At 40.2% G+C, this 25,721-nt stretch overlaps 1 protein-coding gene across 1 annotated transcript in view; it reads left to right on the top strand.

The window, feature by feature from the left end:
- The window catches only part of EBF1 (EBF transcription factor 1), a 99,090-nt gene that overhangs the window by 32,593 nt on the left and 40,776 nt on the right, over nt 1–25,721 (top strand). Inside the window, exon 4 of the mRNA XM_042881522.1 lies at nt 5,055–5,181. Coding sequence (XP_042737456.1) covers nt 5,055–5,181 — 127 coding nt within the window. The remainder of the gene's footprint in view (nt 1–5,054; nt 5,182–25,721) is intronic.

Below are 25,721 nucleotides of genomic sequence, written 5' to 3'. Positions count from 1 at the left end.
TGGTTTCTGAAACACGTATTTATTATTTAAACATATATTTTAGCTGTAAACACTCTAACATAATTACAACCTTTCTCAGCCAGGGAGAACTAAATAAAAACTTAATTTGTCACATTAATTTTGTGCAGAAATGCAGATACCCTAAGCCAGTGGGTTCAATTAATCCTTAACTTCCATATTACCTTATAAAAATGACTTTAAGAGCCCTTGAAATTTTTGGAATACAGCAAAATGAGCCATCTGATGTCTTTTTTTTTCAAGGGACTTTCAGAACTGGCAGGGAAACAGTACTGGTATATCGTGTTCACATGCTGAATCTGAACAGACAACTCCCAGCAAATAGTCTGTTTGCCAGATAGACTCTGCCTTTCTGTTTGCCCAGTCCACAAACAGGAGGATTTGTTATTTAGTTTTTTACCCAGCGCTGCACTTTGCTGCAAATATCCCAAATCTGAGCTGCTGATAAAATCCTGTTATTGGGGGACCATAATTCCAGGAGTCGAGTTTCAGAGCAAGCACACATGATTGTGAAGACAAAATTAGTTTCTTATAAATATTCCACAATATTTGCTTAAAATGAGCTATTTCTTCAAACATTTTCCTGCCAAGAACATTCCTCCAGCTGCACAGAGTCAGCTGGAAACAACTTCTTTCTTTTATATTAAGAGAAGATGAAGCACTGAAACATCAGCTCTTTTGCCTTTGTACAGCACAAAAACAGAGCTTCATTTTTTTTAATGCTGCTGAATCAAATTCTGTGACACAGTTTTTTGTTTTGCTTTTCATGTTTATTATTGATTTTGGAAGTCTCTCTTTTTGAGTGCTTATTTTGGAGGTCTGACTCATTTTTAAAAAATGAGTAGGCACCCTCATTCTGAAAGCCAAGGCTTATTAATCAGCATCTGGATACCCAGTACTGAGGCACGCGAAGCCACTGGTCACTTTTGAAAATAGATACCTTAAGGGTCCCATTCCTACTGCAAGCCATTCATTACCTTCAGTTTGTTGGATTTTTTTTTCTGTAATTCCTGTCCTAATAGTCCTCTTCACACAGAGTCCAAGTTAAATTTATGACTGATTGTCACCATTTCCCCAACCACAAACCAGAGCTCAAGCACGCAGAAATAAACTAGTGACTCAGATTAATGACATCTTCTTATTAAATGTCACTTTTCAAAAAAAGAAAGTAACCTGGCACTCTGAAGAGTGTGAAATGATGCTGTATCACAGAAGAATGTCTAGAATATATTAGCAAACCACAGAAAGAGGCTTGTTGTACACAAACTAAATGTGTTTCAGATTTTGAAGGACATGCACCTCCGTCCATTCTGAATATCTCTAACTTGGGTTAGAACAAGTAAGAGTTTATATAAAACATCTAGTACAGATGCCAAGTACCAGTCCAATTCACTTGAAAACCCCTTGGGAGAAGGGTGCAGTTGGTAGTTTTTGTCCAACTCCAGATCTCAATTTACCAACTACTGGATCAGAAAAGGAAGTTGGATTTGGGATTCTGGCTGCTTGGTTCATCTCCAAGTCACAAGTTAGTGCATTGCTCAGGGTTTACATCTAAACACATGCTCAGAAATGTAGGTAATTCTTTCTTACAGATTCTTATTTCATGTCATGTTAGGTGTTGTGTTGTCTGTTAATGCAATATGTGTTTCCACCTGAGGTTAGAGCATCATAATGCCCACACTGGGTGGTTCATCTTCTCTGTGTACTGTATTTGGCAGTGGACAATGGCAGATGTCTATGAAAGCAATGGGGTGAACATATAATGATGTTTCTCAAGAAGTTCAACACTTTGGGTCTCAGAGGGCTCCAGAAATGGCATCTTTATGTTCAAGATCACCCGATTCTAATAGCTTACCTCTTCCAGGTGCTTTGCATGCAAATATTAGGCAGACTGTGCATTTAAAAATGTATAATGTGTGTCAGTGTAAGAGGATAAAATGTGCTAGCAAAATGTGGGAGTTCCCCTGATCACACCACAGGTCAGCACTTCAACAGAAAAATATGCCACAGTTCTGGAGTAGTTGAGATTTAGGGGTAGATTTGCTCTGGCTGTGCACCCAGATCCATGCAGCACCTGTGAATCACACTGACAGCAAAACAAATTCAGGATGGTACCCTGATGGTGTTGGGGAACCAGAGTTCAAGAACAGGCGTGGATTCAGAGGACAGGTTTCTAAGTGTAATGACATTTTTTGTCTCTGAAATACAATTTCTTGAGCCAGCAACAATATAGGGGAATCCTGGTATGTAACCAAGTTAGCTAGTTCCCTTTCTGTGGGCATGAGAACCAAATTTGACCCAGAAGGTCAGGTACTTCTAGCTCAGTGCTGCATTCCTGATAGTGGTCAGTGGTAGAGGTAAGGAGAAAAAGCTAAAGGAAGAGGAACATGTATTCTCCACGTACATCTTCCAGACTTCAGTTCCAGAGAAGAGAGGAATAAAATATATACTGATTATCTTAAACCATATAACTTTAGACATAATGTTCACCCTTTGGGAATGTGTGGGAGACAGTATTGTATATTTGTGGTTTTAAACACAGTTAAACTTATTTACTTCAGAGCACAAAGGAAAACCAAACTGTTTGTGGAGAACAAACCAGGAAACTTGCTTAACTCTCCCCAGCTCTCTGTAACAATGGACCATAAATAGGTCAGACATTTCTTGGGAACCAGTGAGGATGAGTATTGGAAAATGCCACAAATTATGTTTAAAGAACATTAAAGTGGTGACAGACCAGTAAATGTTGGGAAATTCAAAGATACAACCAGAAGCTGCCCGTATAGTTCATGCCAGAATGGGGGTGAGGGGCACACTCTGGTGCAGTAAGACTAGCACGTTAACCTTCACTATTAAAATCCTTGGCTGTATTTACAATCATTTTTTCCTCTGAAAATGTCATGAATTTTTTCTCACCTTGCCAGTCCACCCAGCTGACTACAACTACCTGAGGGTGGGATTTATCTCAGCTGTGTTTGGCTGCCTGCAGTTAAGCATCTAAATTTGTCACCTTGGTTAACTGGAGAAAGGTAGATACTTCCAGGGAGCAGCTTATGCTAACTGAGAGGTGTCTACAACCATGGAAGGAAATTATTGTTGTGTTTCTGCTGACGATCGAGGGCATGTAGAGCATTAGCCTAGAGTTTGTGACTTTGGTCAGCTCAATTTTAAGGCAACTCAGTTTAAGTAAAAGGGATCCTCAGAGTTGTTTGTTTGTTTTGACCAGTAGATAGAGTGAGTAATTTGGAGAAAAAGGCATGTTCCTTTCAAAAATAAGTAAGTTCCTAAATCATGTAATTTCAAAGATCCCTTTGGAGCTCTCAGACAAGAACACTGATTCTTATGTGATCATTTCTAAAATCACATGCGTTGGGAGCTGATCCTATGATTTATGTGGAACTGAATAACGTTTGGAATATTTGATGCTGGTAGTGTTGTTTTAAATCTTCAACTTGATCTAATACTAATTTTCTTATTTTAAATATGGAGAACTTCCTACTGTGAATGCCATTTCCTGCAGTAACACAGATGGCTCTGAGGCAGACATTCCTCTCCTTCTTTGTTTTTTTTTTTTTTTGTTTTGTTTTGTTTTGTTTTGTGTTTTTACAGACTGCTTTATTTGGGAATTTTAGCTTTGTTGGCAGTTCGTGATACATGCTTGGAGCAACAGTTCTGTGCCCTAAACGATGACCTGCTTAGAAGCCTAATTTTTTTATAGGATCTCACTATGATTTTGAAATACTTCATTCGTGGTTAAAAATAAAGTCTAAGTCAGCTTTTATTAAAAAAATAAAAAATTTTTAAAAAAGGCATTAAATTGTATTCCCTAATCCAGGATGTAAGTCAGCTGACAGCTCTGAGTTATTGTCTGCTTAGGGTGCCTGTGGCTTTGATCACTGATAGGGGTGGTTGTGGGCCTGGTTGGTTGTGTTTTAAGGTGCCCAAGAGTAGGGTAGTGCATGTGTCAGAGCTGTATCTTGTTTGCTGGATACAGTCATGGCACTTTTTCTATGTACCTTTTTTTACTTCTCCTGCCTGAGGTGGCAGAATGAGTGAGAAAATGACATTTCAGTGATGGGGAGAGCAATTCTGTAGTTTCTGAACATAGCAAAAATTTTGAGTTAAAGTGCAAGAAACTAGTGAACTCCTGAATGGTTCTAATGTTATTTTCAAGGACTGTGTTTTAAATCCAGCCAATAATCCTAACAGAGTCCAGGATGAGAAGCACTGTCCCATCCTTCTGTGTGGAGTACAAGAGCACTAATCCTCTTAGCAAGGAAGTTAAGTTTCCTATTTATTACCTGCACGTAGAGGAGACCTCTCAGAGGTGTGTCAGCCACAGTATCAGTGTCAGCCACTGTGTCAGTAGATGCAAACTGGAACAAATGGATAAATGGTTATATTTGGTACACCTCTTTTGAGGGCTTTGATCAGTTGCAAGGAAACACCCTGCATACTTCAGAAACCCAACTTTGCATTTCTGCGGTAATCAGTTATGCCTCCAGAAAATGAATAGGAAAGAGTCTCTAATTAAAACTGCAGCACATGGTGCTTTTGCAGTGTACAGATGTCAGCTGGGGACCAGTTTTAAAAGCCTGCCTGAGCTTGCACTGGGCAGCCAATCTCAGCTGAAGGGATGTCACATGCAGAACCATGCATCATTTATCAGATAGGTTTGCTGGACACTGTCATGACCCCAGAGTTCACCTGAGCAAATGTGAGCATCTTGCTGGTGTAAGCTAAAGCTGTTGCATTAAACCAGGGCTAATGCTTGTGCTAGGAAGCGAGCATCTGCCATGTATGAAAACATAAATAATGTTGCTTTGGATGAGAAGGGAAAATGCTTGTAAATATTGTAGTCTCTGGCTTTTGTGTGGGTTACATTGTGACTGTATTCAAACATTGACAGGTTAATTACATGTTTCAAAGCTTGTTTACTGTGATCTCAGAGGAAAGTGTTATTAAAGAAGTGTTCAGCGTCTAACAGTGCTTTCCCCCCCACCCCCCTCTTTTCTCTTCTCGATGTTTTCCTCTAGCTGATTACTCCTCATGCCATCCGCGTACAGACACCTCCCCGACATATCCCAGGGGTTGTAGAAGTCACATTGTCCTACAAGTCTAAGCAGTTTTGCAAGGGAACGCCTGGAAGATTCATTTACACAGGTAAGGATACTTCAGTGCCAGATATAATGTGGAGAAATAGGGTAGGCAATGTATCATGCTCACTAGGGCTTCAGCTTTCATCATTAAAAGCTGTACCACATTTTATTATTTGGGCTGAGCACGTCATTGAAGATACCAATATAAAGTTGAATTTCTGAAATGGAGGAATATAGAGATGAATCAGAAGGCATGCCAGTGTGGGATGTTTGTTTGCTTGTTGGTCCTCGCTGTAGGGCATCTCTTTACCTGGGAGCTATGGGTGTGAAGAAATGAGCCAGACACACAGTGTGTTCACAAACCTGCTTTCCAAGAAATAGTCTTGCTAAAAATCTGCATCTCATGTTGTACCAGGGCCCAGCAAGTGTTGAAAGCACAGCCTGTTTGCCTTCCCATTTCCTTATAACATACTCGCTTCTGGCTTCTGTGGGGGCCATGTGGCTTTCACCCCGGTCAGTGCTTCAGACATAATGACTTGCTGTGTTTTGGGCTGGCATCCCATACTGAGACCACTGAGAAGGGTGCTCTGGCCTGAAGAGGTATTGACAAAACTGCTAAGACATTACGGTAATGTAGATGTTAAATCGCTCTCAGCAGTAATATAGATGGCATGGGAAATAAACCAAGTAGCAGCCTACCTTTTAAAGCAAACAAACAAACACTTGTATCTTTGATTCCTTGGAAGCTATGCATGCTTTGAGAATTAACAGCTTGCTCCAGGTTTGGATGTGCTTGTTGTTTGAGCCATAGTGCAGACAGGGCTACTGCTTCTGTAACTGTTTGCTTGAAGAACGTCATCACAATCCAGTGCAATTCCTTGCCTCATCCTTGACTGCACCTCAAACTTTAAGAATAATACGCCACATAAGTACATATTATGGATCATTCTGAATTACACCAGGCACGTACATTTATCCAGCTGTGAGTGTACACCCAGGAGCTCAAGGCAGAGGATGGACTTCTGTGCTCTGATTAACAAAGCTCTCATTAGATTTCTTTAACGCAGTGCAAGTTGAACAAAGGTGATATATAAAGCTTTCTTCTTGCAAATGCTCTCTCCTCTGTTTGGGATTATGTGCTGTTTTTTTTTTTTGTTTTATTTTGTTTTTTTGTGGGACTTAGTATTCACCTATTGCCTCATTCACTAAGCAGCAGACTTTGCTGTGTGTTCTTTGTGAGTGATATGATTTCAACAGTGTGTGGGAAGTTCATACATTGAACAATAATGCATCATACCATAAAGTTACTTAGGGTTTGAATGTGCTGGAACAAAAGAAAAAGGAAAAGGGTGAAATTGCCAGCTGGTGCAAATTGGCAGTGTGCACCACATGAAGGTGTCAGCCTGAGCTCTGGACAGTTTCACTGTGAATCCTTTCCCTTCCTGACTTCGTACAGTAAGCTGTGCTCTCCTGCTTGTTGGTAAGCCAGTGGGCTGGCTGCAGTTTGGCCAGTGAAATGGAAAGTGTGCATGCGAAGTGAGAGACAGGGAGGAAACCTGACCCTTCTCGACTATACAAGGAAATTTATGGGGACTTCTTTATGCAATTTAAATGGTAAAAAGGCTCGGACCCATTTTGTTTTTCTTTTCAGATCACTGTTATATAGCTTTTCTAGGAAAAAGAAGAATGGCAGTTTAGCCTGCTTGCCCAAAAGCAGATGGTTGAATGTGGAAATAAGTTGTCCCAGTAGGGAAAGTATTTCCATATATGCCTTTTCAGGTTAGTGTTCGAAACACATGATTTTTCATTCAATAAACAAAAGTTATGAAATACTAAACAACAATGACAGAATCAAAGGTGATCCAATCTACGGACAATTCTTGTACTTACGGAGCTTTTATGGAGTGGGGGTGGATATGGAAATGCTGTTGTGACTGAAATGGTACCTCCCACAATTTGCATCTTTTCAATCCTTTCACAGGCAGCCTGATCTTAAATGTGTCTTTTTTTTTTTAAAGGACCAAATGAAACTAAAATAAAAACAATTAATGCATCCTGACCTTCAGAAGTGCCTTCCAGCCCTTTAAACAAAATGCAGGTTCGGTACACGCCTGCCGATTAGTTTTAGTTAATTGAAAATTATAGGATTGACCCAAGAGGAAAATTTTGTTTGCACTCCAATCACTTCTACAAATTAAGGAAAATTACCACAATTTTGTTTAGCTAAGGTTTCACACTGAGTTCACGAAATTAGCTCAGCCATCCCAACAAAGTCAGCACTTTGTTAGTGAGCACTAGAAAAAAACTAATAGTCTATGGTGTGTACAAACGAAGCATAGAAAAAGCTATGATGCTTTAGAGAACTAGGCCAAGTGTTTTTAATTAGGATTATTGGTTCATTGTAAGTTTTGAAGAACAATCAAACTAGCAGATTAGCTGTTTCTTTTAAAGCTAGAATTTCTTACCATTCATTTTTCCCATGAGAACTTGTTTTAACTCCCACATAGCACTATTTTTTTTTTTTTTTCCTTTTTTTTTTCCTTTTTTTTTTTAACAAGGCCTGCAGGAAATGGACCAATTGGAAGTTGGGATGCAGTAACATTCCCCAGCATCACTGCAGCTGATGGGAGTTTTTCACAATGTTCTTCAGTGAACTCAGTGTTCTGGAACATATTACAAAACCACAGAGGCCAAATGTTTTCTCAGAGGAGTTTGGCCTCTGTTTTTGGCCGAAAACATTTCGGCATCACTTGCTGCTTATTTACCCTGCTATTAAGAACAAGAAAAGGGGAGAGGAGAAGAAGGAAAAAATAAAGAAGGAGAGTGTGTGTGAGAGAGAGAAAAAGACCTGGGGTTTGTGGGCGGTGCAGGAGTCGATCAAGCGTAGTTTCCTTTCTGGTGAGAATGTCCCTGCTCGTTAATGGACCCATTTTGTGGTCAGGTCTCATTTAGAAGAAATTATTTTTAATCAGCGTTCAACAAAATATCCCCTCAAGCCACCTGGCTGTAAACTGTTTTTTTCTTACTGTTAAGTACTTAAGTTCTCAGAAGAAAATACCTAGTGACCCATTAATTTTAGCCTTTTTTTCCCCATTAACTGCAACTAACTTAGTAACGTGATCTCTAAGTAGTCCATGTGCCATCTAAGAATCGAAGTCACATATATACAGAGAAATCCTGGATTTTGTAATTATTTCTGGAAGAAATATACCAGTGTAGCTCTGTGCTTACAAGAAGACTTTTCTATTTCCCATCTGCAAAGCAGTGTATTAGCATGCACATGCAGAGCAGTTATTTCTTAAATTTTGAGCTTTGACATTCCAGAGAGAACATTATTAGAAATACAGAAATATGAATGCATTTTACCTCTGTGTTCACTTTGGAATTATATTGAAAAGTCATACTGCACCCAGAAGTATATGAGCCAGTGAAGCACCATGCTGGTCAGTGTTTCCTTGGGGAATCCTTTACCTGTAAATCTCTTCAGACACTGAAGAGCAGCAAATGTACTCTGCGTCATGTCACAACTTAGGAATTATGTGCCACTAATTTATTTTAGGACTGGAAAAACTAAGATAAATGAAGAAGCCATTATGGATACATTTCCCTAGGTAGTTTGTCAAGGCAACTCAGAGAATATATGGTTGAATTAAGGGATGAGAATTGACACCGTTTTTTGACACCTGGCCAGGCCTTTGAGATTTTTGGTGCTTAGTATTTATTTATTTATGAGGGACATCGTGGACAGTGTGATTTTCATGGATGAATTTTGCTGTGCATGGTAGTACCAAACTGTGTGGTCTGAGTGGGATTGCAGTGCGTAAGTGAAAGGACAGTTGTGCTCACCACGTGTTGGAAAAGATACTCCACTTATGGTACATCCAAAAATGAACTACTTTGTGCCATCAGCTGCTCCATTTAAGGTTTTGTGCTTTTGTTCCCAAACTAGAGCAGCAGATTAGTAGGGGGCCAGAAGTACGTGGCTTTGTACTAAGCTATGAACATGTGACTAATTCAGATCCGTGGTGGTTGCTACCCCAAATACTGATTTTTTATTATTATTATCTTGCTAATTGGTTATATGGTTGGGTGTGGATTGGAATTTAGGAATGTTTTTCCTTTGTATTAGTCTTGCTTGGAGACCGTTGTGTGTTGACAGCACGTGATTGGATGTGGTACGACTCCAGAAGTGCTGCTAACAGTAATGGGGAGCGTAGAGTCAGCATCATAGACTCTATCAAACAGGGCTTGCTGAGCAGTGTGACTGACTGAGGTGCTGAGTGCCAATCTGCCAGAGCAGAATAGAGTAGTTCAGTTGGAAGGGACCTTCCAAGATCATCTAATCCAACTGCAGTAATTGTAATGAAGGCAAACTCCTAGTGGAACACTGGAGAGGCTGGTCATATTTGCATTGCACTTTTTGGCTATTGTGCGTAGAGCGGTGTAGAAATGCTGGCCGTGTGCAGGCCAGGGGCTTTGCAGAATTTCTGGGAAACCACCTCTTTCTCTGGAATGTCTCAGGGCTTCTCGGAGAACTTTTCACTCCCCCAGTTGTTACAAAGAAGAGATAGCCTCATGAGGAAAAATTCCTGCTCCATCCACATCTCACCCTTTACTTACTTCCAAAAGCAGTTGAGTTTGTGTACAAACAGGAAGAGCCTTGCAGTTCACAGATGATTTGAGTAACATTTTCAAAAGCAGATTTTTTTGGTGGCTTTATGTTTTTGTCTTTTTTTCTCTTTAGATGGTTTAATTTACTCAAGAGTGGGGGTAGTTGTTAATGAAAATCATTCTCTTCATTTCTAAAGTCAAATACCTCCAAGAGTTGGATTTGATGATCCTTATTGGGTCCCTTCCAACTCAGGATATTCTGTGATTCAGTGATTAAAGGTAAGAGACCAAAAACTACTCACTGCCATTAATAATTTCAGTCTGTGACCACAGAAGCAAAGGTCTAGGTCATGTTCACAGATCTGCTCAGAATTGAAACCACTTATACCATGATCTCTTATCCCTAAAGTTTCCAGTCCAGTAAGCTCCAGCGATTCCTTTGCAAAGAAAATTTTCTGCTATCAAGAAGACACCAAGATTCAAAAGATGCATAATCAATGAAGTAATCAGCTTTCAGAATGGAGAGTTCTGGAGTTTGTAGATTGAAAAAATAGTTGGTAAGAGACAGACTGGCTGTCAAGAGATTCCTGGAGCCTCTCTGGAGCCTCGTTAGTGGGTGGGCTTGACCCTTACACCAGCTAACCTTGGCCATAGCTGTGTATCTTGTATGTAAAAGCCTAGTGACAGTAATTCTCAACATCAGTAATACACAAGCTCATTACTTTTACAATGCCCCATGTGTTTATTATTAAATCATGAGCACTTAAGTAGCAGATTAGTATATCTGAGGAGAGAAGGCCACCATCAACAGAACAATAAAAATAAATAGAAAAGCCAGTATCTCTGTACTGTCTTGGATTTTATCCTGATACGTTTCTAAAATTCTTCATCCTCAAAGATATGATGACCGTTAATCTGAAGTGAAATACAGAACAAATCAGTTCTCTGGAAAAGTGGCCAGAAGCTGGGAAATGAATGCCATTTGTTTTTAACAGCAGCTTTAACTGCCCTTCACTGATAAATAGAAAAGAGGTGTGTTAGAATAAGAAGTATCAGATATCCCGGAGCTAAATAGTCACAGAGTGCTAGAGAAGAGCCAGCGCTTTCCCTGGGAACACGGGAGGCATTGAATGGTGTGCAGAGCTCAGGAGCAGACCTGCCATTGGACTGAAGTTGCACCATGCTCCTGGCTTTCTGCCACTATAAGGGTTTTCTTTAAGCGCTGAAGGTCTGGGTTCACCATGCACCCACACCAGTTGTCTGATCTTAGATATGACCTGCCATGGAAAGAGGAAGTTGTCCTCAGGAAATCCCTAGCTGAATTTAAGGTTGAACTCAGCCCTTTCTGAGTTCCAGTCCATTAACTTAGCTGCTCCGCTGAGCCTGTGCTACTACCTTGTCTGCTCCTGTAAATAAACTAATAAATAGTTGCACTTGTTTTGGTGCAAGAACTTAACATTTGTTATTTAGTCGTGGAGTTGGTGTGAAAGTTGCTGCAGAGGCAGCTTTTTACTGTTTGTTAGTATGTGTACGGTGAAGTGTGGACTGTTGGCAGGGTAGAATATTGAGAATATTATTAGGAAAGGTTGTTGGTTTAGTTTTCAGAAATTGAGGAAAGGAAGCTGGGAGGAATCAGAATTGATTGCAGGGAAAAGAGTATTATCAGACAGAGGGGAGGCAGTGAAGGTAGACTGGAAAATCCCTTTTGTATGCTAATAGGAACACAGAACCCGCATATCTTTGGTATTTCTTAAACACTGGCAGCACCATAACACTGCAAGAAACAATCACTAAAAGTGTGCAGTGTACCTGTAGGACAGCTGCAAAATGAAAGCAATTACAGCAACCGTCAGAATAAAGCTGGCTGTGAAGGAAACATATTATTTTGCATATTTTATGTATACACTTTCCAAGAAATATGACCTTTATTTTCTAGTTAGAGGGAAGTGCAATCAGAGTGTACGCAGCAAAGGGTAGCTGGATCATTAAAAAGAATATTTTCTCTGATATTAGAAGTCTAAATGGGCACTAGTCCTTATTCACAACCTTGGCTTTTTCTGTCTGCCCTGAGTTAATAAGTGATAAGGCCAAAAGAGAAATAAATCACTGAGGTCCCTGTCCAAAGAAAACATATTGACTACAGCCAAGCAAATAACAGCCCATAACCAATGGTCCCATTCATCATTCATGTAATAGGGATATAAAGTATTCCCTACCTATGAAACCATAGAGTAGGAAAAAGCCTGATAAGCCCCCAATCTAAGCTATGTGATTTGATTATTAAAGGACATGAACTGTTTGTCACCTACCTTTAATCTTTAAGATGTGTTGCCATTTCTAAACTATAAATTTGTGGTAAAGGATTAGAAAGCTATTAACGATAAAGGTATAAACTAGAGTTTATAAGGAATCCAGCAATTGTCATGCAACCCTCTAGACCCTTGGAACCTTAACCCAATGAATATGATATAACATACTTATCTGACCTTCAAAGCCAATAAACCATTTTTTGCTTTTCAAGTTCTAGACTTACTCCATGATAAATTAGCCCTCTGAATTCTCAAAAATAAGCCTTGTAAATTCTTTTATTTATCCCCACCCCAAAACCTTTACATTTTCATGCCTTTGCTTCAAAACTCCCTTATTCCAGACTGAAATTATTAATCTTTTTTTCTTATTCTTCTTTTAGCTCATGTCAATTGATAAGATATTATTCCCTCTTTTTTTTTCTTCTTTTCTTCTTTTTTTCTTTTTTTTCTTTTTTTTTTCTTTTTTTCTGTAAAGGCCAATAAAACAGAGAGGTGAGATGAATTTCTAAAAAGCCTGAATTGTGTTCTCTTGCTACAGGAGCTTCACTGTCTTCTTTTGCAATGCATGGATATTCTGATTAGACAAATGCCACAACAATGGGCAGTTCATAGTCACAGCAAGGGCTGCTGTGCTCAGCTTAATGTGTTTTCATCTTGTGCCCTGGAGAGAGGAACAGGGCACTTTCCTGGTCCATAAAGCAGCTGCTCATTGCCACTGAAATTTTTCACAGACTATTAGAAGGGAATTCTGGCTGTCCTGTGTGTCTGTATTTACCTGTCTCATCTTTCCTGCACTTCTCAGGGGGTGCAGCAGTTTTTGGTTTCTGCCTGGAACCGCCTGCAGGATTTACTGTGTGGCACTGAGAAATGGCTAAACCATGGGCCCTGATGTCAGAGGTGCCTGAGTAGATAGGGAAAGATGTCAGAATGTGAATTTAATGCATAACCACTGGCTCTTGCACAGCGCTACCTGCAAAACAGCCTCCTTAAGCTGTTAATCCTTAATCCTTTGAGGTGCTTGTTAATGGGGGCTCATTTTGCCTAGGCATTTAGTCATTCCAGTGAATGTTCAGCTGACTCTGACATTGTGGTGTGGAACCACAGTTCCCCAGGGGCGGGACTTGGGCAGCCTCACTTGTTTTGAGCTTTGTACTAGCATCCCTATTCAGCCAGGAACACTTACCTAGCCTGGTTAAAGCTTGCTGACAGCAGTGACTGCAGAGTAGATATGCCCCAATACAGCCTACAGATTCCGGCTTTTTTTTTTGTTAACATATAGATAAAAGGAAAATCTTGTACTTGTAGCCTTTCATCTTAGCGGATGCAAGAGCAATTTATTGCATGGAGTGCAAAGTTCTTTGTACTTTTCTGCTATCTTGCAAGAACTCACGCAGACTCTTCTGCTTAGTTATGAAGACATCAAGTGCGTAAGTGGGGTGGTCGGCTGTGGGGCCTGGGTAGAAATGCTGGAAACAGTTTTGTCCCGGTATGTTTTAATGCTGGTGGCTTCTCAGTCCTGCTGGAGACACTGAGGAGTTGCCTCCTGTGCTAACATGCACTTTTTATTTTATTTAAATCAGAGCTTGACTATTTCTGTGTGTAAGGCATTGCAGACGGTGGGGCATGCCCTTGTAGGCACTGATATCTGCAAGGATACTGTGTTGCTGTACTGCAGGAGCCAACTGAGGGGAGGACAAAAGCAACTCAGAAAGGAAGGGAATTGTAACCACGGTGTTTTAAATGATCTGAGACTTTTGGCAATAGTCCATGTTTATTTCATGATAATGGTTGACTAATGCCTTACATCAGATAGAATTTTGTTAAGGATTTGGTCTGTGCAGGTGTTTCAGCAATCTCTGCAAACTCCCCTGGAGCCTTCTGGCAGACCTCTGTCAGCAGCCAGTTGCTGATAGTGGTAAGCAGGAGCATGGTGGCCTTAGTACTAGCCTTTCTACTGCATTGTTTTAAAGATCTCTTCAATCCTTTCCCCCTTCAAAAAAAATCTGAAGCCCCATTATCTAATATACGAGGGCTGCTCTGAAAATAACACCTCCCATTTTTCTTTGTTGGCCCAAAATGTCAGAAGCAGGTGTTGATGGGATGGCAGCAGAGGTTGAATCTTTCCACTGATATTCCATTACATTTTGTTGTCGTGTGACACATGGCAGCAGAGGGGCTGTCTGACAAACTGGCTTCTGACATGGAATTGTATATGAAGCAAAGGAGTAGAACTGAATTCCTCCATGAGGAAAAAATTACACCAATTGACATTCATTTCTGAATGTTTATGGAGACCAAACGGTGGTGTAGTGCAGTGAAGTGGTGAGTGGAGCATATCAGCAGTAGTGACAGTGGGTCACCTCTTCTGGTGCAGGTTGTTAGGAGCATGGCATGCAGACTCTTGTTCATTGCTGTTTAACAATGTTGAAAAGTAGTGTTTTGTAGCAGGGAACTTACTCTACTAAATAGTGTTCTTGTGTTCTTCATATCAGTTGTTGTTTCCATGGAAATAAATAGGAGGCATTACTTTCAGAGCAACCTATTGTAGAGGAAATGCTAAGCCATGGCTTGAAGCAGTGATTGAGCTCCTGGTGGGAAGGCAGGGCCAACTCAGGGGAGCTCAGGTGTTTGCAATGCTCCTGAGTGACAGAAAGGAGTGAAGCCAGGATCCACCCTTTCTCAGACCTCATTTAAGGGCTGGCAGTGGAGGTAAGGCATCTTTTACTGGAGATCTCTGCCTACCTGAGGCCTTCCAAAGGTAAGCAGTTTTCCTTCTTTTGATTCTGTGTCCATAGCTGCAGCATTTGGGCTTGTGTTTGTTTGCTGTTAGCCTAGGGTTGTGCTTCTCTGCTATTATTGCTGTACTTTCTATCACATTATAGCATTACAGCATATATATGTATATACACCTATGTATAACTATAAACTATAGTTATAAATATAATACTGTATTCCTTGAAAAGTTTTCACTATTGTTCTGTTGTGGGCTTTGCAGTTAATTATAAAAGGATGAAACAAACAATACTCAGTCCTGCCAAACCAAGCACATGCAAATCTATCCTTCTACAAGGTAGGGCACAACTTATTCATGTCACAAACACGGTAGCATGATACGAATTGGGCTGTGGTTGTGCAGTAAGTCAAATATTCTGCTTGAATTTGTTTCGTACATACAACTGAGCAGATGTTTCATAGCATTTTTTTTTCCTCAAGGAAAGAAGTCAGATATTGCAATAAGGAGCCCAGATTGGAACAGTTCCTATTGCAGAGCCTACAGTCTTGCCTAGTTTGCCCTAAGTGATTTGCATGGCCATCCCCATGGTTACTTCATCTTCTTTACTTTTCCTTCTCTCCCCTCCCAAATGTTATTTCTCACCTTTTTCCTGTTGTCATAAATTGTGGTTGGCATTTTGCATTAAGAGTTGCAGGCTTGAACTGCTTTTGCTTAGCAGCAGGTGTTAGCATTGGTGGTTAACATGAGGAAACCACATTTGCAGAAGACAGAGAGTTAATTTAAAAAAAAAAAGTAGAGAGAAACCCCACAGAACCAACAAATGATGGCATTTCCTATAGTCCTTATGGAACAGAAAATGCATGTGGAAATTAAGATGTTGTAACAACCATCTAGCAAAGATAAACATTAGTTGAAACAGGAAGTGGCACAAAACTCTGTTTCAAATCAGCGAAAGTTGTGGAGCAAAACCTGTGATGTCTGTGAATAATGGTGCAATTTGCTGTCAAGTTTTAGTGCTGCAGCCTTTTCCAAGTTGGGCTTTGTCCCTTTTGAACCTGATGAGTCCTTTTTAGCATCATCTGCAGAAGAGTTAGGAATCTTGTGGTTCCAGCAGCTCTGCGTTCGGAGCTGTGGGACATGAACCCCTGCCTGTCTCAGCTCCATCGTAACACTGGGTGCATCTCCACCAGGAAGGTCTTCCCTCTGCCTCTTGCCTGCGGATGGGCTCTAAACAAGTGCTTAGATGTCCATGGGGATGCCTGAAGCTGCATAAAAGTTGCTCTCTCTATGGCCCATGTGCTTGGGTCTGTGTAGGAATGTTGCCACAAGCATTATAATCCCATGATAATTTCTGAAATACACGAGCTTATTGTCCCTCCCTCCTCTCTTTTTTTTTTTTTCTTTTTTTTCCCTCTCCTGCATTATATCCCATTCCTGGTTTTCTGTGAGATGCTTTGTGTGGAAGACTGAGGCTGACTAATTAGAAGCACCTCCTTTGTATGCTCAGGCAGTTCTAGCAGTAAGCTTGGATTTGTAAGAATGAAAGGCAAGATTTTACTGCTGGAAGTAAGCATGACTTCATGTTGAAAGGTCACTTGTGCAAGGGAAATGTAATTTTTGAGAGGTAGATCTCTGACTGGTTTCACCACTCCAAAAAAATAAATAAATAAATAAAAATTCTCCCCAAAGTTCTTCAGCATGTTGAGCACAGCTACTGGAAATAACAGTTACATTGTTGTTCCTAAAAATAAGTCTTCGAGTAGCCCTCATATTGAAAAACAGTAATATTTTCCCTGCCTGTTTTTAATTCTGCTGTGCTTTTGTTTCCCTTAAATCTTGCATTGAAGACTGCTTGTCCTTTATTTAAAAGGAAAAGAGTTTAGTTTGCCCGTTTGCCTTTGGTTGTGCTTTCCCTCAATGGTTCTGTCAGTTTGGGCTCTGTTATTGATAGAGGGGCTCTCAGGGCTGGGTACAATTCTGGTGGGTCAGGGACTGAAACAAGAACCTGTGCTAAGTGTCTTTTGTTCTGGAATGAAAAATTTAATTCAGACCTCCCAAAGACAAAGCCAGTAGGCGTGTGGTTTCATCTTTGCATCACTTACACATCCTGTTCAAAAGACAAATGAATCTGATTTATAAGGGAAGGGGGGAATATGATGCCCTCCCCTCTCCGGTTTTCCCCCTCAGACTTCTTGTCACATGCTGACTAGAGCTGGGAAATAAGGGTATTTTTGAGGACTGAGAATTTGTTTTCTGGCAGTGAGTTTCCTCGTAGTGCTTTGCTCCCCATGAATCTTTGCACACATCTTAGCTGGGGTGGTCTGTTTGCAGGAAGACTTAGAGAGTTCTATGGAAAGTGGAGTTTATATTTGTCTTTGCCTGGAAAAAGGGATGTAAAACTTACTGACGGTTATTAGAAACTGAAAATACTTGTGACTCAAAACCAGCTAATGCACAGGTGAGGTAATGCCTGTCTGTACATAGGCTATAAAATGCAGAATTGGAAGTGTGTAACAATCTACTTTTTGTGCTCTGTCTTAAAGCAAAACATTAGTCAGACAAAAATATTTGATCAATACTTTCAGTTAGCAACTTAATTGGAGAGTAATGTCCCTTTGGACAGTTGCTGGGGGGGAATGACTTGTTATGAATTATTTTTTTTCAGAGGAACGTGGTTTACAGGGCATGGTGCTGATGGGTTGTTGGTTGGAAAAGATCACTACGATAATTTAGTCCAACCTTAATGATTCTGTGATTCTTCCCACTGGATTACTGATACCCACGTGCAAAGGAGATGGTGGACTTGCTCCTTGGGATACCTGAGATGCTGTGTGTAATCAGATGAAATGGATGTGAGCAGGAATCTATACAATTTAAAGCAGAAAACCCCAGGATTTTTTTTCCCCTTTAAACATTTTATTCATGTGTTATAAAACATTGAATGAAGATTACTCTACCCCCCACTGTTCTGTCTTGTAATTCTGCAGTAAGTGTGAATGTAGCAGTTATAGCTGATACGTAGGGAGCAGCCAATATCCTGTGCTGTGGCCAGAAGCAGCCAGGCAGATTGCATGCAGCTCTGCAGAATTCCTCTGACTTCAGTGGGAATCTGCATTATCCTTTTGTGTTACATAATTGCGGTCCTTGGGATCGCTCAAAATTATCATTGCTTTCTGTGCAGCCCCTTAATACTTACCCTACGTGTTCTATGGGATAATGTACACAATTTTACAATAACTATGTAATTAACTCACTTTGCTGCTCCCCTCTCCAGGGAAACTCATGCTTCTATTAATGCTATTAGGAAGGTCCTATGCATAGAACAAAGAAAGTGGTGCAGCAGATGAGTTAACATGATTTGATTTGCAGATGCTTTAAACACTTAGCAGGAGACAGCTACGGAAGCTAATTAAATCACTCTAAGGTGCACGGGATTATCTGCTTTGTAAGAAACAATTTCAGTGAATTATGGTCGCCCTTTAGCTGAGGGAAAGTAAAAAAGCATATTTGTTTGGAATTAAATTTCCCACACCATGTGCCCATCAGACCTCTCTTTCCTCACTACTCCTAAAATAGGGGTCTTTTGTGGGGAATATTTTCTAGGAACTTGAGTTTGGGTTCTGTAAGAGTGGTGCTGCTTCCAACTTTCTTTCGTGAAAATTTTCCGACCTGGCTATTGATTAGAACCTGTCTTTAGGCAGTGCCTTGAGTTAAAAAAATTGTGTTGGTACATTCACTACCTCTCAGATACTGCATCTTATTTAGTGTACCGGAATTCCCAGTTTAAAGTAATCACAAAATTTATGGAGAAACGGATAAAAAAGGTTGTAAAATATCGATTTGGGGAAAATAATAACACAACTCATCTATAATAAGAAGAAAAATGAAGCAATAATTCAGAGGTATTGAGCGACTTGCTGCTGGAAGTATTGATCCGATGCTTTAGTGTGCAACATCACACCTAACATTGCAATGGCAGAGCAGCACTGCATTCCCCTGCTCGTTATTTCACTATTGCCTTGTTACGTGGGTCCTGCAGAGCCAGGATTGCCAGCAGGGAAAGAGAGGAGCCCCCAGAATAACCGCAAATCTGTAACATCTTTGTGTTGCAGCATCCTGCTGTAACAACATGCAGACATTGTCCTCTCATGGCAGTCCTGTGGCGTGGCTTTGCTGGAGTTTTATGCTCTTGATCTCTTTGCTCTATCTCTTGTATTGCCTGTGCTCTGTATAACTGGGACCTCTGTGCTATCTTTTTTGATTGCACACGATCAGAAATGATGTGCTGAGGAAACACGCTTTTCTTAAATATTGACTTTCAGGATCTGTGTATAAACATTCCAAATGATATTGCAGTGCTTCCTTACTGTGGCAATAAGCAAACATTGAAAAAAGGTCAGCAAAGGTCAGTGGAATTGTAGAATGAACACTCCAATGTTTCCACAGCATTAAACTCCACCGTGCAGCGTTGCCTTTCTGTTTATCTGGTCACATCTGCTGAGGTATTACGCTTGATGGTATGGCATAAATAATTTAGCAGCAAGATTTTTAAAAGGAGGACTGATAAAATGTATCTATGAGGGGAGGGGAAAAAAAATTAGAAGTTGTGCAAGGTAAAATAATAGTTCACTCCTGGAACAGGGCAGTGTTTTAGCTCTCTTAAGGCAGACGTGCATCCTGTTCTGATGAAGCAGCTGTGTGAGCGCCTGCAGACTTGCTGCATCCCTGCAGTCATTACTGAGAAACATGAACTGCTCAGGTGAGTGAGCTCTGACCAGATCAGACCTCCTGCAGATTTCAGTGCACATCGATCTGTTGTATTGGCGCTGGATCCGTTCTGCTGGGCGTGCAGGGTTTGTCCTCTTCACCCCCTTAATCCACTTGGAGGTGGGGGACGCTTCTGGCCAGGGGGAAGGGAGGGAAAAATGAAAGGAGGAAAATAATCTGTGGCCGATTTAGAGGCTGAAGCAAAATTGCTTTCTGTAAGACCCTGCAGTAAGAAAGACACTTGAACCACCAGTACCAAAGCAAGTACAGGTCACCATGACCACAGCATCACACCACACACCACTCTGGCACAGTTCTTCCTCTATCAGTGTGTGCTTCTATGGGCATTGAGGGCTGAGGAACAAGCTGCAGCCCTGGGAGGTTACAGTCTTTTCATTTGCATGCTTGCAGGCCTACGCTGGCTCAGGAAGGAGAAAGCATGCAGTTGTTTTTGTAACCTGAATAACATTTCTGGTCTAAAAATCCCAAAGGAAAAATCATTGTCAAGTTGGCAGGTTACGATGGCATGATGATAAATGAGTGAGGTGTGTGTTCTGGCTCTGTGGGGACATGCAGGATGAAGAGAGCCCTCTTCTCTTAAGCTCTTTGCATCTACAGTCAGGAAGGGACAATTACAATCTGAAGATGTGCCCTTGCTGAGTGCTATCCTCTGGACAGAGCTATGGCCATGCATTTCTACCCCCTGAAAGAATTATTTTCTTGAGAGTCTCGTGAACTAGCATCCATTTAAGCCATGGCAATGCTTGTGTATTTTTCTGCCTTCACTGATTACAGACACAGGACAGACAAAACTGTGTGTTATGGTTAACACAGGAAATGATTATGACACAGGGTGTCAATAGAACAGTTATGAAGTTTCACTGCTGCATACATGTTTTTTTTTGTTTTTTTTTTTTTTGTTTTTTTTTTTTAGAAAACAGTTTGAGACTTTCACTGTTGGCCAATTGGAGATTTCTTATGAAAAAAATTTCCTAGTGATTTTTGCAATAAGGTCTACAGCAGGATGAAATTAGACACTGTTTTTTTTTCTCAGAATTCTGCAGTAATTCCCCAATTTTTATCATGCTAGATTTCACAAATTTGGTGAATTCAATTTTTATGGAAGTTTTTTCTTATTTCAAAGCACCAGTTACAATGCAAGACTTATTTTTTTTTCTCTGAGGAAATAAGGTTTTTATTTTATTTGCTACTTCTTTTCAGAAGTTCCCCGCTTTGCCAGCCTTTTCAAAATTTCGTGGAATTAGGTCCTATGAATTGTGATACCCATGTTCCTTACAGTTCATCTCAACTGCCTTAATGATCATAGCGTCATTAAGGTTGGAAAACACCACTAAGATCATCTAGTCCAAAAAGTTTAATGGACTTCCTTTTTTTTTTTTTTCTTTTTTAATTTGTTCTCCACCAACCCATCCCTGTAGCCTTGCTGGCTCATGGGCTTGGTGGGACTTGGGTTGTCTGCCTGCACATCCTGAGCTCAGCTGCTCACTCCTGTACTGGCAGCACTGGCAGGATTCCCTCTGAACATCTGCTTTATGCTGCTGTTACCTGCGCCAGGGCATCTTCCATCTTGTCTATAACCTCTGTTGCACCATTGTTGCTGAAGGAAAGCTGGGCAGCATTTAATTTGATTTAGGCTCTTAATGTATGCGTTGTAATTATAGGCATGGGTAAAGTAGGTAAAACCACATGCTAATTCAAGTCCCATGTGCCTCTTGGGCAAAATAAATATTGGCTCTATCTTTTGTTGGCTTTGTTGTGTTGTTTTTTTTGTTTGTTTGTTTTTGTTTTTTTTCTTCCCCTCTTATTTTGTTAGTTCCTTTTAGGTGTTTATCCAGGCTTTTTTAATATGGTCTGAATTGGGATACTTTACACAGTACTTTGGCAATCACTGGTAGCTTCTGAGAGAGGAAGAGAGATATGTACACAGCATTTTTTTTTTTTTTTATTAGAAGATTTCCTGTAACATGTGTATGCAGCTTGATTTCTTTTAAGCTCTGATTTGGTAAAACAGAAGGAAAAAGACTAGAGCAACAGTATTACCTTGTTAAATTGATCAGAGCATATTTAGATAAAGAACTGCACTGTGCTTTTCTCAGTGCATTGTACAGTTGCCTTTTTTCAGTCATCTTTTCTGCACTTTCTACACTGTTACTCTGATAATGCTGAAGGACAAAGAATTAACTTGTCTCTGTAATTCACTCCAAAGTCCATCCCATCACTCTCTATTTTCTCGTTAAAAACAAATTGTGTGCAATTTGTCGGAAATTGAAACCACGTTTTTCACTTGACTTTCCAAAATTAAAATTTATGAGGAAAAAGGAGCAATAAAGCAGTTACAATCTGGTCATCTATAATTATCTCTGTGGTTGAAGTAGTTCCACATTTAAGGAGAGTGACACCAAAAGTTTATCACGCTTGTGTCATCATCAGAAATTTCACTTCTCTTTTATTATTTCAGGCCACAAAATCTACTGAAACTGATATTGTGTCGTATCAGTGAAAAAAGAATTAGATGATCTATAAAAACAAGATTTTATTCTGAGAAACATGCAGCAATACTTATCTCCTTTATTTACTCATTTTAGAATATCAGTCTTACTGTAAATTTAACAAATTGCTCTCCCTAAGCAGAATTCATTGTGAAAAAGTTTTATTTTCCTCTAGATCTATTTCTTTGTACGTGTTTCGCGTTATTCTTTTCCTTTCGCTCTTGCATTTCCCCTCTGGTACGTTGCTCGCTCTTTGAGAACAATGGCAGTGACACTCCAGCGCCAGAAATCTCGACTGCTCTGGTTCTAGAATGTTTGTGGCACTTGCTTTAGTTTCCTCATTTTGCCTTTTTTTGTCTCTGGATTAAAATCGAGCCAAATGATGGATGCTCGTTACAATCAATTGTTTCAGACAAGCCACCAAAAGTATTGTAGGATTCATTTACATTTAATCAAATTACACTTTATTTGCAATTCAGGAAAATGAGAACTCTGCAGTAAATCAAATATTTCCTCTCCAAGGGCCCCATTCAGCAGAAAATACCCAGTCTTTCAAACTGGTGCCTCAATGTATGTAGCAAAGCTTCCAGCGGGAGGAGAGCTTGTGCTAACAAACTGCCTATTGCTGTGGCTTTTCATCATTTTTTCAAGGTTGTGGGCACCTAAATGTTGTCCAGTAGAAATGCAGATCCGTGAGCAATGGATTGTTCAGTGGAGTTCATCTTGTCAACAACAGATTTGTATCTCTGCTAATTCCCTTTCATGGACCACCAAGAAACTCTTGCAGGAGTTCTGAGGCCCTGAGGCTCAGACACAACTGATCTTTCCATTGCAGGTCGTGTTATTTTAACATGAAATTGGCGATGGTCACCAAATGTCATTTTTCTGAGCTGTTATGTGTCACCAGAAGACTTCAAATGAAGGGTGTTAATATATTTTAAAACTTTAAATAGAGTGAATTCTACCTGAAGGCAATCATACAGTGTTGGGTGGATTCTCATCTTTTCTCGTTGGCCTCTTAAGGTGAAGATAGAATGCATGATTTGCTTTTGAATGGGAGGAAATCTTGACCCCTTTCCCATGCATTTTACTATAGAAAAATTGTATCCAGAAGGCAACTCTTTTAGCCTTGCTCATCACAGCACAGAGAAACAGAATTTTGAATCTTTTTCCCTGTGATTGTTCCTGTTGTTATTCAGTTAAAACTGAAAATTTCCAAGTAGGCATTTGTAACTAAATTTTACTGCACTGGGGCTGCTTGTTCTCCAACTCTGAAATGGAGACACAGTGAAGGACTAGTACAAGGGATGTGTCATGCCAAATAATCTGGAAAGAGCTCTGATACTAAGGCAAAACTATTTCTGGGGGGTTAGTTCTTCTTTTTTTTTTTTTTTTTAATGAAATTAGAATTGCATCTTTTCTGCTGGAGTGATGCCCTGCAACTTAGAGGCACCACCACCATCGTAATCTGATTGAAATACTGAGGTTTTAATGCTTAAAAAAAATTTGGACCTGATCATGTACAGTGTTCTATAATCCAGTGGCATTAAAGAGCCTAAGTGATATTAAATAATATTTTGCATGCTTAGCAGTTTAATTTAATAAATATCCAACTTGAATACTTGTTCAAGAGCTTTTGAAACTGAATTCTCTCGTCTGAGACTTGTGCCAGCCTTTGGTGGGTCTCTGTCCATCATACATGATTAGCTGAAGATGAACATTGCCTGTGAAATAGTATGATAGGCCACAGTCCAACAAACGTAAAAACCAAGTTGGATTAGTCCCTTCTGTCCCTTTCTACTCATTTCATCTCTGGGTATCTGAATCTGGAAAAAGAATTTTTATCTACTTTTGTTCAAGGGGTGCAGGAAAGGATGTACTTTTCTGTGTGTTTCAGTACATGTTTTATTTTATACTTGTGACAAACTTACAATACAACAGTTTTTGAAGGGCTCTCTGTCTGTCATGCTGCTGGTGTGGGCAGATTGCAGGAGGAAAGGGAAGGAACAAGAATGACAGGTCTGGGTCGTCTTGAATTGAGCAGCATAATCCCGTGGGAATTTGTTGCCTCTTTTCTCTTGCTCATTCACTTTTGTTTCATGTGACAAAGTTTGGTAGAAAAATGTGACGTTATATTTTCCCTTTCTATGTGGAGAAAGCATCTACCAGTTTGCAAGTCCACATTTAAGTATATCATTGCTGTGTCTTTCCCAGTTTTGGCTAGGATGTATCTGCTCCATCACTAATCCACCACTTGCTACAGATCAGAGAAAGGGTCATATTTCTGAGCCTCTGTACACATGCATGTATAGCTCGTTCAGAGCCATGTCGACGAGATACAGATAACACACTTTAGGCCACACAACCACTTGTGCACACATGAAGCTACATTTTTACGTGGCTTCTGTTCAGGGAAGATTGTTAGGTTGTCTTTAAGTGAAGGTGAAAAAACACCCCAACTTTTTAGGACAATTAACTCTGCAAGCATGTTAGTGTTTAATTTGACACAGCTATAACTTAGATTCATTTTGGATGAGTACTTTTGCCATTGAACATGCATCATGTGCTCGGTAAGAGAGGGGACCTCGAAGATGGAAAGCTCAATAGCAACCAAATAAGCAGACTCCACTGGTGGGAATTTCCTTTCTGAAATGGCATCTCCATGGTCCATACACAGAACTACCCCCAGCCTCTGCAAGGATAGGCACTGCCAGCCCAGTGACATTCAAGTAAGTCACTTTTCAGTTCAGTGCTGAAGTGTTTTGTTCTGAATTTCTTTCCTGTGTGAAGCCGGTTTCTGATGGCTTTGTGTCTTCTTTGCACAGCAGCAAATTGCACTCTGTGCCAAAATGGAGGTACATCTTCTATGTATCCAAAGCTGGAAGACTGCATTAGTGCATTGCTCTGCACAGACTAATTAGCTCTGGCAGCCAGGTGCTTAATACTTTGCTCACTTGGGGCTTTAGTGAGTTTGTTTGTTTAAGTGCATTCTTGCGTACTGCTGACGGACCTAGAAGTATATTTGTGTGTATTGCTTACTGCCTGGAAAGCTACAAATCAGTCACTGATAATCATGCCACTTCCAGCAAGGTTAATGTTAAATTATTCCTTTTAGACCAACGATTTGCAATTTGCAAAATTAAGTTTTAGCATTCAAATACTCTTTTTCACGTGACACTTGCAGCATCTTTGTGTTTGTCACCTGTTGACTCTGTTTGTGTCGGTATTGGACTTTTAAGGCGTATTTGTATGACATACATTGGTAGCAACTTATAAAAACAAGGATAATTTTCATGAAATCCTCTTGAAGCAAGTTATTTCTATACAGTAATCCATTGTAGTGGGTTTGGGTTTTGTTTTGAATCAGATGGAAGTTACTTTTTTACACAAGGAAATGGGCAATACCATGGCACTGTGGAAGTGTTTCATTGATAACTTTAGAGTTGAAATCTGACTTTTCCTATAGGCTGCCAGTGATGCAAAGAAAAGGAAGGCATAAAAAGGCATTAATGCATGATTTTAAACCTGTGTGGTCATTCCTGCTCACTGATGTTATCATTACCTCTTCTACATTAACTCAGCAGTGAGCACCAAAGGTCAGCTCGCTCTCCTGTAAATGAAACTTCATGAGTGTGATAACAGGGTGCTTAGTTTCAGCTGGGTTCCCCACTTG

Source organism: Lagopus leucura, unplaced genomic scaffold (genome assembly GCF_019238085.1).
Source record: "Lagopus leucura isolate 7727_CA_CO unplaced genomic scaffold, USGS_WTPT01 Super-Scaffold_100030, whole genome shotgun sequence".
Lineage (NCBI taxonomy): Eukaryota > Metazoa > Chordata > Aves > Galliformes > Phasianidae > Lagopus > Lagopus leucura.
Note: the sequence above shows the minus strand (reverse complement) of the source record. Positions and strands in the feature narration are given on the sequence as shown.